At 37.2% G+C, this 14,705-nt stretch overlaps 6 protein-coding genes across 6 annotated transcripts, besides 1 other annotated feature; 4 read left to right on the top strand and 2 right to left on the bottom strand.

Annotated features, from left to right (window-relative positions):
- Nucleotides 1-23: 23 nt before the first annotated feature.
- Nucleotides 24-2,776, bottom strand: TA05090 (chromosome condensation (RCC1 homologue) protein, putative; the record flags this gene model as incomplete). Its single annotated transcript, XM_950137.1, has 7 exons — nucleotides 24-391; nucleotides 421-675; nucleotides 827-968; nucleotides 1,000-1,251; nucleotides 1,366-1,632; nucleotides 1,704-1,948; nucleotides 2,026-2,776. The coding sequence occupies 7 exons, from the start codon at nucleotides 2,774-2,776 to the stop codon at nucleotides 24-26; spliced, it is 2,280 nt and encodes a 759-aa protein (XP_955230.1).
- Nucleotides 2,777-3,153: 377 nt separating this feature from the next.
- Nucleotides 3,154-6,291, bottom strand: TA05085 (RNA helicase, putative; the record flags this gene model as incomplete). Its single annotated transcript, XM_950136.1, has 6 exons — nucleotides 3,154-3,516; nucleotides 3,564-3,581; nucleotides 3,627-3,686; nucleotides 3,718-3,788; nucleotides 3,823-4,998; nucleotides 5,049-6,291. The coding sequence occupies 6 exons, from the start codon at nucleotides 6,289-6,291 to the stop codon at nucleotides 3,154-3,156; spliced, it is 2,931 nt and encodes a 976-aa protein (XP_955229.1).
- A 417-nt stretch (nucleotides 6,292-6,708) lies between these two features.
- TA05075 (bis(5'-nucleosyl)-phosphatase) lies at nucleotides 6,709-7,451 on the top strand (the record flags this gene model as incomplete). Its single annotated transcript, XM_950135.1, has 4 exons — nucleotides 6,709-6,897; nucleotides 6,970-7,083; nucleotides 7,144-7,268; nucleotides 7,361-7,451. 4 exons carry the CDS (start codon nucleotides 6,709-6,711, stop codon nucleotides 7,449-7,451), a joined length of 519 nt encoding a protein of 172 aa, XP_955228.1.
- A 160-nt stretch (nucleotides 7,452-7,611) lies between these two features.
- Nucleotides 7,612-7,680: a sequence feature (Signal peptide predicted for TA05070 by SignalP 2.0 HMM (Signal peptide probability 0.990, signal anchor probability 0.001) with cleavage site probability 0.735 between residues 23 and 24).
- On the top strand, nucleotides 7,612-8,690 carry TA05070 (ATP-dependent Clp protease proteolytic subunit, putative; the record flags this gene model as incomplete). Its single annotated transcript, XM_950134.1, has 6 exons — nucleotides 7,612-7,899; nucleotides 8,046-8,113; nucleotides 8,169-8,255; nucleotides 8,285-8,324; nucleotides 8,360-8,611; nucleotides 8,640-8,690. The coding sequence occupies 6 exons, from the start codon at nucleotides 7,612-7,614 to the stop codon at nucleotides 8,688-8,690; spliced, it is 786 nt and encodes a 261-aa protein (XP_955227.1).
- A 16-nt stretch (nucleotides 8,691-8,706) lies between these two features.
- Nucleotides 8,707-10,478, top strand: TA05065 (uncharacterized protein; the record flags this gene model as incomplete). The annotated part of the gene is made up of 6 exons (XM_950133.1): nucleotides 8,707-9,218; nucleotides 9,270-9,440; nucleotides 9,474-9,891; nucleotides 9,978-10,079; nucleotides 10,109-10,185; nucleotides 10,217-10,478. The coding sequence occupies 6 exons, from the start codon at nucleotides 8,707-8,709 to the stop codon at nucleotides 10,476-10,478; spliced, it is 1,542 nt and encodes a 513-aa protein (XP_955226.1).
- Nucleotides 10,479-11,578: 1,100 nt separating this feature from the next.
- TA05060 (ribonucleoside-diphosphate reductase large chain, putative) lies at nucleotides 11,579-14,254 on the top strand (the record flags this gene model as incomplete). Its single annotated transcript, XM_950132.1, has 1 exon — nucleotides 11,579-14,254. One exon carries the CDS (start codon nucleotides 11,579-11,581, stop codon nucleotides 14,252-14,254), a length of 2,676 nt encoding a protein of 891 aa, XP_955225.1.
- Between the last annotated feature and the right edge of the window lie 451 nt (nucleotides 14,255-14,705).

Below are 14,705 nucleotides of genomic sequence, written 5' to 3'. Positions count from 1 at the left end.
ATTATTAGTTATATAACTAAAAATTAAATAGATATGTAAAATACATTTCCAGTTTGCGATAGAACTAATGAATGATTGGCTGCCACTGCCACTGCGACAATCTTAGCTTGTCCCGTTGAAGAAGGAATTGTGTTAATAATCGTAGGTTCGAGGACAAAATCTTCGTCCAAAGTTAAGTATTTTCCCTCTCCCCAGCCATATAGGTCATTTTCCATGGAAATGGCGAGTGAGTGAGAAGATCCGGCAGCAATCGCCACAAATTTATGGTCAGTTTTAACTTGGACAAACACAAAAGCATTCGTTGTATCTCCAGTTCCAAGTCTTCCTCCCGATCCTGCACCAGAAGCGTAAAGCGTTCCGTCATGAGTTAAGGCCAAAGAGTGCATTGCGCCTATAATACTCTATGGTTTTATTGATTACCTAGAGCCAGAGAGTGTACTCCGGTGATGGTTGTAATTTCTCTTGGAGTCATTACAGTTGAGGTCATGTTTTCGCCCAGGCCTAGTTTACCGCAAGTTGATGAGCCAAAAACCCAAAGTGTTCCGTACTCGTCCTTCATCATATTCTCGTGACTCACAGAACAAATGCAACCACTGTTATCTATCCCAGCAAATACGTTTATACAGTTCTCAATGGTATTCACACTATCCGGTACAACTCGATTCCTCAAATCACCTATTAATTTTTACACATATCGATAATACTGTTGAAATTATAGATAAATGCATAATCTGTAATGGTGTTGTCACGAGTAAACACATTGAAAGTTGGTCATAAAATTATGCTAATTAAGCCAAAATAGTATTAATAGTATTGTATAAATTACCATGTCCGAGTTGTCCATTTTCATTAGAACCCCAAGAGAAGAGTAAGCCGTTAATAGTTATGGCTAGGGTGTGACTTGACCCGCACGCGATTTTAGTTATTTTAGATGAAAAATGGTTAAACAAAATAGGTTCACAGTAATTCTACACATAATTATGAATATTATGTAAATACCTCTAAGGCTTCACTGCTTGAGTTATAACCAGTGCCATTGTTAACACCCCAGGTATAAACTGTTCCATTACATGTTAGTAGTGCACCATGTGAATCACCAACCGCTATTTGCTGTATTCTACGCTCGTCGTAGGGGTTTATACTATCGTTTTCAACAGTATCCTCAACCTTAAAAGCAGCCTCATCATACGTTTTCAGCAAATTATCAATATACATTCTCGTTCTCAAATATGATACAAATTTAGGTATCACCTATAAATATACATTATAGCAATAATAGTTGTTTAGGTATTTTTTAATCTTTTTCTAATTTTAGACATATAACACTAGTTAATGGTATATATAGTGGTTTAATATATAGATTACGTGATCTTTGGAATCGCCATGACCAAGTCGATAACCTGTTCCCAACCCCCAAGTTAAAAGATCACCGAAGATATTAATTGCTGCAAAACTATAGGGGCCTGAGGTGACAAATATGTTCTTAAATCCGGTCTCAACCACTGGTTGGGGTAGGTAAACAGTATGTGAAATCAATCCATCTGTTTGCTTATTAAATCCTAACGTCGATCCCCACTGGTATATCTTTCCAGTTGATGACAACGCCAATGTATTTCCAGTTCCACATGATACCTATTAAATCATATTAGTGAATTATTTATATTAAGTATATCAAATATGTAAATAGAATCTAGTATGAGAACTTGTATGATGTGTATTCCTTTGAGTGATTCGACTACGGTTGGTTCGAGAACGTCTGACAGTATGTTTCCAAGTCCGAGTTTCCCTCCTCTACAGGAACCCCAGGTGTAAACTGTGCCAAATCTGTCAAGGCAAGCACTATGTGAATCTCCACAGGAGATTTGAAAGACCTCATAGGTGTCGAAAATCTCAATCAAATTAGGCGTAAAATAGCTCCTAGTATTTCCCAAACCCAATCTACCATTTCCTATCACACTATTATTATAATTACTAAATAAGTTATTAGTATTAGTATTAGTGTCCATAGTATTAATATGATAGTACCTCCATAACCCCAAGACCAGACGTTTCCTTGTCGATCAAGTGCCATTGAATGTCTAGAACCTGCGGCACACTTTGATATGAAAATGTCGTCGTAGGGGAAAATGACTTTGACTGGAATATACCTATTAGCCACGCTTCCATTCCCGAGAACTCCATACGCACCAACTCCCCAGGAGTACATACAGCCATCAACTGTAGTCACTAAAGTGTGGTTTGACCCGCAGGAAATCGTTACCACGTTATTTCTCAGCCCTATTGACATTCCTACTGGTTGTGGCACTGGAGTACACCATGATGGTTCGTCTTTGTCATCTGTTCCAATCTGCTGAGACAGTATTTCAGAGTTGGTGTCAATATGATAACCTAGCCTTCCTGAGTTACCCAGACCGAACGTGAACACCGTTCCAGCGTTCATATTCTCTCTTGAAGAGCACACTAAAACTGCGGAATGATAGTCTCCGCAGGAAACTTGAGTCACTCTTCTACCGCTGAAGAAGGGAATGACTCTAGGGAACTCAGAAGTATTAACTTCTACTCCCTGGCCTAGGCAGTTAAAGGGCACCTTTCCCCAAGACAACACATTTAGGTACGAAGTCGTCTGTTTCACTTCATCGTTCCTTTTTCTGCTTCTTGAAGAGTTCGTAAAGGTGTTTGTCCTCGAAACGCAGAGCGAGTGGTTAATTCCGAGCGAAATTAACTGAGGAAGAATTGGAATGGCCTTAGCTTCATCCTTAAACTCGTACACATCCATTCAAAACTCCCGCATCAAGAATCTTTAAACTTAAAATGTTATTTCTGCGATTAAAAAAATTTAATTGGCCAATTTTGGCTTAGAAATTGAAAATTGTGTCGGGAAGCGCAAAAACTGAAAATTCCGAAATATTGTGCGAAAAATTATTTTTTTCTCCCTAGAATATTATTATTTCAATATTATTAATTTTATTTACACCAGTAAATATGTGTATGGCATAAATTATTTGGTGAGTATTGTATATTATGGAAGATTGTATATATTACAAAAGTTAAAATGGTAATGTTTAGACTACACTATAGCGGCCTGTCGGTTTGAGCATCTGTGGACCCTGTTGAGGTGCCATAATTGACTGAATTATTGCCTTCAACTCTCCTCTACATTATTACATTATTATTATTAGTATTAATAAATGTAATTATATAACAATAGTGTACTAAATCATACATTGCCCTTTGAACTGAGACCACTGAGGGTCCTACGATTTCAATGTAAAGGCCTTTGTTTCCTCCTGCGAATCCTAGTCGATTGGTTGGTTGGTCTGCTGAGATGTACATTCCCTTGACTTGGAGTGTGACGTTTGTATTTTCTTGGACTGCCGAGAGGATTTCCCTGTGCGTGATCTTATATCTAACGGATTCTGGGTAATTATTAATATCAAACTCGTCAATAGTTTTTCCCGTATTAGCGTCTATATAACCCGCACACGATAATCCCTTTATCATCGGTGTCGGTTGATTCTACACATTATATATGTACTTTAGTAATAAAATAGCTTATCTAATACCAAATTTCTGTATCGATACTAAAATAAAGTTATATATAGATATAAACTAAATAATAAAGTTACTATTGGTGTTTTATCGAATTGTTTAGCGACTTCTCTGGCAGTTTGTAATGCCGCCATTGCCTAAAATATATTATTTCTCAATCTCACAAACCTTTTGCGGCAATGATTCCTCAGTTTCCTCTTCTTCCTCTTCCTCTTCCTCATCACTTCCTTCCAACAACCCTATACACAACATTAATCACTAATTACACCATACACATAATAATATAATGAATAATAATGGTGGCAAAAATACCCATGAGTTTGATTGCACGTTTTCTTTCTTGTTGTTGTCTAGATTGTTCTGATTCTGTGAATTTGAACCCCTTTCCTCCAAATCCTCTTCCTCTGAACTTGATTTTACCGTCCAGTGTTGCTAGGTGTGCCTGTGAGAGTTGTAGAAGCTCCTTAGGCACCTCCTGAGATGCCAGTTTTAGCGCCTTGATTATGTCATGTGATTTAGAAGCCTCTTCTGGTGTCAGAAAAGTGTAACTTGTACCAATTGTACCAGCCCTTCCTGTCCTTCCTACTCTGTGGACATAGTCTTCAAAATGGTCTGGTGCTGCGTAGTTAATCACTAGAACAACAGATTTTACGTCAATTCCTCTGGCGGCAATTGAAGTTGCGATAAGAATGGTCTTTTTCCCTTCCCTGAAGTCATTTAGCGTGAACTCACGATCAGTCTGGTCAACTCCACCATGCAAAATCCCAGCATCATAGCCATATGCCAATAGGTCGTTAAACAGGTGCTCGGACTCCAACTGAGTATTAACAAAGATGATTATGTTCCCATGTTCATGCCACTCTCCCAGCAGTTTAAGCAGTTTCAAAAGCTTCTTTTCTTCGTTCAGCACTAAAACGTGCTGGTCGACTTGTGATGCGCTCTTTCCTCGCTGTCCCACCACAATCTGAAGTGGCTTTGCCAATATTTTCTTTGCCAAATTTTCAATCATTATGGGGAAAGTGGCTGAAAAAAGTGCAGTTTGTCTATCGGGCCTAATATTCCCTACAATAGCTGAGATTTGAGGTGCAAATCCCATATCAAACATCCTATCAGCCTCGTCCAACACCAAAAATGTTACTCTCCTGAGGTTAGTCACCTTCCCCTTGCTCAATGTCAACACATCAATTAGTCTTCCTGGTGTGCCAATCACAATTTCAGCTCCTCTCTTTAGTGCGTTTAACTGTTCACCTATCCCTGCGCCTCCATAAATGGCCAACGTCTTCAGGCCTACCGCTCTAGAAAACTTGCTCGACTCGTTTGAAATTTGGATCACCAGTTCCCTAGTCGGAGCTATCACAAGCACTATCATCCCGTCGTTTTCTCGCAAACTCGGTTGGTCCAAGGCATGCCTTATAGCAGGCAACAAAAACGCCAAAGTCTTTCCAGAGCCTAAACATCACATATATTAATTATATATTTAATGGTAAATAGTTTTAAACCTGTTTCTGCTATTCCTATTACATCTCTTCCGCACATTAGTGCTGGAATGCACTGCATTTGGATTGGGAAAGGTCTTTCATATTCCCTTTTCTCTAAAATTTTCAAGATTGGGTCTGGGAGTCCGCACTGGGAAAAGCTTGAAATGGGTCTAGGGCACTTTTTACCATAAACTCTGATATTGCCATTGGCCCTCCTGAACGCGTCAACTTCGTGCTCGCCCATATTCGTTATTGACGACACCTGCACGTAGAAGTTCTTTCTGAACGGTAGGTACTCGATTTTGGTGTGGTCAACTCTCGGCAATTCCTTCTTTCCTCCTCCTTTAATAATTTTTGGCAAGAGTTCTATGTACTCTGGGCCACCCATTGAAACTTTTGTGGGATCATACTCATCATCACTAAAACAACGCTCTAGCCCCTCATCGTCATATTCAATAATTTTGCTCTTATTATCTGATTTAATTTTATCCTTAAGCTTTGATAGGAACTCGTCCTCATCTATTTCATCTTCTTTCTCTACATTATTCACATTATTAACTGTATTATCAGTTTTTTCTATGGTGTCCTCTGAATGATCTATAGCATCCTGACTTTGGTTGGACCACTTGAGAATATCATCTAACGTAGCTACTTTGGAAAAATCCATTTGCTTTGGTTGAACAAAATCGTCCTGATCAGGGACTACTTCATCTTGGTAGTTAAGATTTGACATGAAATGATCTAGCGGGTCAACATCATCAGTGGTATCTTGTTCACTATATGAGGGCTGTGGGTCATACGAAGGCTCTTGAAGACCCTGAAAAGCCGATAAAACTCGTTTTTCATTCTTATTCCCATCCACTGGTGCCAGCTTAATTGAAACAGATTTCTTTTCTATTTCAGACTTTTGTCTCATCTCAGCCAATTTTTTAAACCTATTCAATCTATCAAGCTTCTTCTGGTCCACTTCAGTCTTCTCATTTGTTACTGTATCAGAGGGTTTAGATTCCGAATCTTTCTGTTTATGCGATTTCTCAGTTTCAGGCTTGGATTTCCTTCCCTGGGGAGAAAAGCTCTTCGGAGAGTCATTTCTCCTCCGCTTATCTGAATATGATCTTTTTCTATCCCGTTCATCACTTCTTGATCTGTTCCTTCTTGTAGAGGAGCTCCGATTGTGAGACCGGTTCCGACTCCGGCTCGATCTTCGCCATGAACTTCTCGAGTAATTGCGATGTGAAGAGGAAGAACGTTCATCTCGTCCCATACTTTACTAAAATAATCATAATATAAGAGGGAATTAGTTACTTTTGGTATTTATCAAAATCATGATTTTATTAAACGGAATTACATTTATCAGATGGTACTGGATGATTAAAATCAAATATACATTGTTTAAAAATGAAATTAAAGTGAATAAGGAAACTTGAAATATTTACACAAAGTTTAATATGGAGGAAGAAGGTCAATCGTGATCCAAATGTTTACCAAACCCCAGTTAAATCATCTTTTTTTCCATTTAATTTAAAAATTTCTAAAATATCTGAAATATTTTCAGTATAATTTAACTCAATGTACAGTAATTCTCCTTCTTAATTTTTTATTTCATGTGTTGTCATCTACTATGACTATGTAATTTTTCAAAATTTTCTAGATTTAATTAAAAAATTAAATTATTTTTATAATGGTCATTCGACGTTCATTTTGCCTTGAATTGCTCAAAATTCCCCAAAACGTTGAGTTTTACGCTTTTGGTCACGTCAAAATTCACAACTCTCAAGTGTTTGCCAAAACTAAATCAAGTTACGCTTTCACAAACATTAAACCATTTGCTCCTGGTCATTCTCTGGTTTCCCCTCTCAGGGTTGTCCCGGTATTCTTACTCATAAGATCTTACATATTTACAACTTTTTTATTTAGCTGATTTTATTATATATTCTATTAGAGATATAAAGACTTAACACCTCAAGAACTGTACGACTGGTCATGTTTGGTCCAAGTAGTTGCGGAATCCCTTGAAAAAATGTACGATTCAACTTCCTGCTCCATCATAATACAAGTATTTCTTAATTCCATTAGTTAAATAATAATGTGCAAATGTGTAACATGATATTAATAGGATGGGCCTGAAGCAGGCCAAACAATTCCACACCTTCACGCCCATATTATTCCGAGAAAAAAGAATGATATAAAAGACCCAGATTCCATATATTCCACCATTGATAATAATGAAGGAAAACTAAAGTATCCTTAAACACAATTTTCTCACGAAATTCTATTAGCTACACAGTTTTTACAAACTATTATCTAGGCTTGGTTAAATAATTTATAATTAGGACTCTTGAAGAGATGGCAAAATTGGCCAATGAAACCAAAAAATTTGTAGATTTAGTAATGGCTTCTAAATCAGTTGGATGCCTTAAATAATTTACACATACTAATCACACACTAATAAACAAGGATTAATTTTTAATTTTATTAATGTTTCATTACATGATGTATCGAGTTTACACATCACTACAAGGCTCATTATATTATTAATATGTATAGTATTTTGAGATATTCCACATGTAAAGAAATGAGATAAATGCCCATTTTGAGATTTGTTTTAATTCTATCGAGTTTAGTCATACACCTAAGCGAAGAATCGCTAGGATTCCCCGAAAACAATTTTTTGTATAGAAGAATCTCGACAATTTTTAACAAAAACAAAATAATAAAGCCAAAATTTATAAACAAGGAAGGGGTAATAGATAGAAAAGGACCAGTTGCTGGAAAAAAAACTTTCTTTTTGACAAATAATAGTAAAAACAGTAATACAACAATAAAACCAACTAGATTTTATTCACAACTCTTATCCTTACCAAATTCAGGTGTGTTTTACAATCTAACACCTTGAAGTAGCACTTAAAACAAGGCCCCCGGATTTGCCCTCACTGCTGCTGAGTGAGAGGATTGTTTATATAGGATACCCTATTCAACAAACGGTACGATTCACACACGCCTATTAATTATGATCAGGTGGCACATTTAGTGATAAGCCAGTTGCTGTATTTGGACTACGATTCACAAGATAAGCCAATAAAAATGTACGCTTTCTCCTATATATAATATCATGCTATCAGTAATCATGGTGTTAAATAGATATATAAATTCTGATAACGAACGCTCCAATGAGGATGGGATTTCCACATCTGAAATCGATGCACTGAATATAGTCGATGTTATGAAGTAAGTTAAACCTTTATAACTGTCATCAGTTATTTGAAAAACGAAGTTATAACAATAAACCTCGGAAAGGTTAGTGATATAACAATATAACTAATATTAAATAGGCATATGGTCCTGCAGCACTTATTTTGGCATCAGGAACACCAGGGAAGAGATATGTTCTTCCAAGATCGTATACACTGCTGAGACAGTCGCCCACAACTTTATCGTTCAGGCAGGCTGAAGATATCGCTATATATTCGAGGGAGATTTTAAAGGCGAGGAGGTCAGTGATCAAGGTTTTTTCAAAAGCCTGTAACAAGTCAGAGGAGGAAATTTTAGAGAAAATAAACGTCGGAGATTACATGGGCTCGCAGGTACTTTAACAAATAATAATGATTATAGGAGACTGTTAATTTTGGACTAGCAGATAAAATCCTAGAAAACATCAACTAGTAAAATATAAAATAAAATGCTAAAATCCAAGATTTTTATTTTCTCTAACAATTTCTCAAAGTTTTATCCTTCACCTTTCTTGAGTGTAAGACACTATTCACTAGAAAGAGCAGGAAATTCATTTAACCACCTCATTAAGAAGTTGGATAAATCTGTCACTGAAGCCTCTAAAAATATTGAAAATCATGAGAAGGTGATGGAAATAGTAAGAGAATTCCTAAATGGCAAATTTACACTTGAACAAAATTCGTTGTTTTTGTCAAAAATAACTTCCTATGATAAACTAAGCCAGGACTTTTGGTCAGATTACATAGTAAAGTTGAATGATTTATTTCGTGAGGCTGATAGCAGGAGGTTGAAAATATCTTTAACAAAGGCTTCTTTGAATGAGTTGAACATTTTATCAACTATTTCAACATGTTTAATCAAAGGTAAGCAGGTTTCAAAACAGTTTGCATCTTTCTTTTTGAAATCAGCAATGAGGAATCTATACAATATTATACCAGACAAAATAAATATATTTAACAGGTATTAAATATTAATTCATATAAATTAATACATAATTGTACAATGAATTAGCTTGATGGATTACCTTGTTTACTCTGGATATAAAGAACCTATTCCTGATATGATTTACGATGTTTTGATTGAAGCCTCACCGAAAATACAGCAATATGATTTAATACACATAATGCATTCGATAGGTACTCTTGGACAGAAAAATGAACAGATGATAGAAGTTTTCTCCAGGTATTTTCAACATATTATTCATTGAAATTATAGAATATTGAATAATAAGATTTCAAAGGGGCTTTTGACGAGGTTTGAAAAAACTAAGTTGGTGAAGGCATATTCACTAATGAATTACGAACACATAACATTCTTTAACCACATAACAAAGGAGCTATTGTTTATCTTCAGCCAAATGGAGCTCGGAAACTGTTCTAACAATCCGCCTCCTGAAGAGGATAATGTTATGGGTATAGGAACACCCAACTGTAGTCCTACTGGAGTTATTGTGGATGTTATGAAATACATCAGATTTAAATCGCATGTGCAAAATGATGAGTTCAGCGAGTGGAATAAAGAACAGAATGAAATGGAAGATTTGTCAGACGTTGCAGAAGTTAAGTTTAATAATCAGAAGGATCAGGTTTATACGTGTGGACAAATAATTTCGATCCTCGATTCAATGATATATGTGAGTGTTATTTTACACATTTAATGAACTAAATTACTATTTATATTAACTGTTACACCATTACGATAGTTTTAATAATGCATTAGCTTAAATTTCACCATCTGGAGCCTGAATTCAAAAAGTTGGTAAACAACGCATTAAAGCACCTGTACAAGGATGAAATTATAGAAAACTTCGATCCAGAGCAGGTATCTCTTACAAACAAACTATCATTTAGTTGAGGTCTTCAATATCACTGCTCGCAGTTTGCAGGAAATCAGTCAATGACCAGATTCTCGAGCTTATTACTAGGAGGTATTAGTATTAATTAATTATGAATTTTTAGGTTTATTCAGTCATATGTCGATGGTAAGGCCTCAAATTCACAGCTATCTCTCTTTTTAAAAGACTTGGTAAAACTTACGAGAATCGTTATTAAACGGAGAAACATAAGGAATAAGATGATAAGTATCACAAATTTCGTACCTCCGAAGTGGATAAATAATCCTTTACTCACAGAACAGGACTCCATGGACCCAAACTCGAGCAGATCAATGATAGAACACTTATGCTACAAAATCTGCGAGAATGTCAACACGTATTTTTAATACTAATTACCCATACCAACTCATAAACATTTGTATAATTGGTATAAACAAGTGTTACAGGTTCAATATGAACGACTTGAGTAGTTGTTTGCGTTCGGTGGCCTATTTAGGGTTCAAAAATGAAAAATTTTACACTATTTTCGTCCCTTTTTTAAGGCAGAATTTGACGACTATGAACCACGTCAACATAGCCAACATAACTCAGGTAGAATCAAAATAACGTTTAATCTTGTTTAGTCCTTTAACAAGGCAGGGGTCAAGGACAAGTATCTCTTCTATCTACTGGGCAAACAACACCAACTCTACCTACACAATTCCGAGGACAAAACATATATCAAAAGAATAGGATAAAATAATATTGTATTTATTAATTCTCTATATACATATATATATACTATAGTGTGTATGGTACATTAGTGGTATTGTAAATGTGTAAAATAGTGGATAATTAATTGAGATTCCTGACTAAAAATAAAGATCTAAATAATGGAGTTGTAAGAAACTAAAATAAAAAGTTATGAAGAATATAATAACATTAAAATAGAAAATGGATAAATATAGAATAAAAATGACAAATTAGAAAAGAATCCAAGATAAAATATAAAAATATGAAAAGATTAAGTCCAAAAATATAGTTGAAATGAATAATGTAATGCTTGACTAGAAGAAAGAAAAAATCACCAATTGATTTTATGAATTTGAGACAACATCATAAGTAGGGGAAGTAGATTAATTTGGTATACAAAATGATAAAAACTGAGAAAAAAAATTATGGTCTAAAAAACAATATTTTGAGGGAAAAACCGAAAAGTTCTATTTGGCAGAAAGAATGCAGCTATTACACACAAAATAGGCAAGATCTGTGATTACAGTTGAAATGTAAAAAAATTAACAAACAATTGTTGAAATAAAATTAGACTCAAATTTAAGTGCAATAATAGGAGTTAACTAAGGGGTTTGGTACTGCCTGAATTATTAGATTTGGATTGTGTGGCACGATCACAAATTAGACTATATATTGTTTATCTTTCGCTATATTTTTAAATTATGCTTCCTTCTGATACAAACTCGTTATTTCCTTGATTGTTTTTAAAGTTAAGATGGATGCACATCAACAGGATCATAACAATACCACAAGTGGTTTTCCGCCTGAGGATGTGTCGGAAAGCTCACGTGGCTATGAGGACCACGATTTACCCTCAAATAAGTCCAGAGAGTCTGATCATGCCCACAATTCGCCAATGTTGAGTTTTTTTGGCGAGGCCGAGTCGAAGATAATGTACGTTATCAATAGGCACGGCGAGAAGGAAGATGTATCATTTGACAAGATTCTAAACCGCATCAGGAAGTTATCGCTGGGACTGCACTCATTGGTGGATGCTCCACGAGTGACACAGAGCGTTATAAACGGAATGTACACAGGAATCCGAACGTCAGAACTGGACGAACTGGCTGCACAAACCTGCGCCTACATGGCTGTGACGCACCCAGACTACTCTCGCCTAGCAGCCAACATCACCATAGATAACCTACACAAAAACACATTAAATGATTTCAGCGAGGTGATCAGGGTACTGCACAGCTACAAACACGTGTACAATACAAACGCCTCTTTAATCAGTGACGATGTGTTTGAGTTTGTTATGGAGAACAAGGACCGCTTGAACGCAGAAATAGACTATTCCCGTGATTTCCAGTACGACTACTTCGGCTTTAAGACACTAGAGCGTTCGTATTTGCTGAAGACGAACGGCAAGATAGTTGAGCGTCCACAGCACATGATAATGCGAGTTTCTGCAGGTATTCACTGCGGAGATTTGGAACGCACTATCCAAACATATCATCTAATGAGTCAGAGATATTTCACGCACGCAACCCCGACACTTTTCAATGCCGGCACCAAACACCCACAAATGTCATCATGCTTCCTACTCGACATGCAAGACGACTCCCTGGCGGGAATCTTTAACACACTGAGCCAGTGCGCCTTCATAAGTAAATCAGCTGGTGGGATAGGGCTCGCGATTCACAAGATCAGAGCCAGCGGCTCGTACATTCGAGGTACAAACGGCATCTCAAATGGGATTGTACCAATGCTAAAAATTTTTAACTCAACAGCCAAATATGTAGACCAGGGAGGTGGAAAGCGCAAAGGCTCGTTTGCGATATACCTGGAGCCCTGGCATGCTGACATTTTTAAGCTGCTGGACCTCAGGAAAAACCACGGCTCAGAAGACCAGCGCGCACGCGACCTATTCTACGCCCTCTGGATCCCAGACCTATTCATGAAACGTGTCGAGGCAAACAAGAACTGGACACTCATGTGCCCAGACGAGTGTCGAGGTTTGTATGAGGTCTGGGGAGACGAGTTCGAACGGCTCTACACCCAGTACGAACAACAAGGGATGGGACGAAAAACAATTCCAGCCCAAAAACTGTGGTTCGCAATCCTACAGTCCCAAATCGAAACTGGGACCCCGTACATGTTATACAAGGATGCATGCAACTCCAAGAGTAATCAGCAAAACTTGGGCACGATTAAATCTAGTAACCTGTGCTGCGAAATTGTTCAATTCACGAGCAAGGATGAGGTTGCAGTGTGTAATTTAGCGTCAGTAGCACTACCAAAATTCGTAAATACACAAACGAGGACATTTGACTTCAAAAAACTCTATGAAATATGTCGTGTAATAACATACAACCTCAATAAAGTAATCGATAGGAATTATTACCCGGTGAAACAAGCCAGGGCGTCTAATTTCAGACACAGACCGATGGGTGTAGGAGTACAAGGTCTAGCAGACACTTTTATGCTAATGAGGTACCCGTTCGAGTCAGACGAAGCCAGAGAACTCAACAAACGCATATTCGAAACCATGTATTATGCCTGTTTATCAGAGAGTATTGATTTGGCAAGACAGTATGGGACTTACGAGTCATATGAAGGGTCACCAGCTTCTAAGGGTTTACTACAATTTGACCTTTGGGGCGCTAAGGTGGATAATTCTCTGTGGGACTGGGATAAACTTAAGGCAGACCTACGTGAGCATGGGTTAAGAAATTCTTTATTTATTGCACCAATGCCTACAGCTAGTACCTCGCAGATTCTTGGTAACAATGAATCATTTGAGCCCTACACTAGCAACATTTATTACAGAAGGGTGTTGAGTGGTGAGTTTTTTGTGGTTAACCCTCATTTACTAAATGACCTGATTGACTTGGGGCTCTGGAACGAGACAATGAAACAGAAGCTTATCGCCTACAACGGCTCACTAAAGCATATTGACGAAATCCCAAGCCACATCAAGGAACTATATAAAACTGTTTGGGAGATTAAGCAGAAGCACATCATTGACATGGCAGCAGACCGTGGCATTTTCATTGACCAGTCACAGTCACTCAACATCCACATGGAACAGCCTACATTCAGTAAACTCACGAGCATGCACTTTTATGGCTGGAAAAAGGGTCTAAAAACAGGAGTTTACTACCTCAGGACTCAACCAGCCACAGATGCTATTAAATTCACAGTTGACGCTTCAATATCACAGCTGGCAAAAAGCCGCGTGAAACCGGCCAACTCAATCATGAGCGATGGTAACATGACTTCGATCATGAGTGACGGGACAATGTCAACGACTGAAACTCTAGATGTGCTTCAACCCCTAGCATCAGTTGAAGAAACCAATAGAGACGACTTCGCCAGCGCCGACGAACCCCAAATGTGTTCTCTAAATCCCAACCCCAACGAACCATGCTTCATGTGCTCATCGTAGCCCACTAAAACTGTTGTAACCGGTTAATTTACTACCAACTTTCACAATAGAGTAATGAGTAAATACAGTTAATTATCTCATGAACACAACATTTGGTATGATATTAACGGAATTTTTCTGTAAATTTGGAGCGAGGAGATCCGCAGTTAGGGCAAGTGAAACTCTGAGAAAATTAAGTTGAGAGTTGGAGTTACCTCTGAAAAAAACTTCTCCTCTCGATTCCGCGCAGGGAATATTACGTACCCGCAGCTTGTGCACTGGTACCGATGAAGCGTAGAACCCTTGTCAATTCCCGGCTTCTTCTTCCATAAATCTAACCAATTTATGCTATTTGTATATATCATAGTATAAAATAATATAATGGTACCAATATGCTACTAACTATGTAATATTATAGTATAAGTAATAAATAACTGTAATATATAGTATATAAGTTATCGATAAATGATTA

This window comes from Theileria annulata, chromosome 3 (assembly GCF_000003225.4).
Source record: "Theileria annulata chromosome 3, complete sequence, *** SEQUENCING IN PROGRESS ***".
NCBI classification, from domain to species: Eukaryota; Apicomplexa; class Aconoidasida; order Piroplasmida; family Theileriidae; genus Theileria; species Theileria annulata.
The sequence above is the reverse complement of the archived record's forward strand: the minus strand, read 5'-3'. Positions and strand labels throughout refer to the sequence as shown.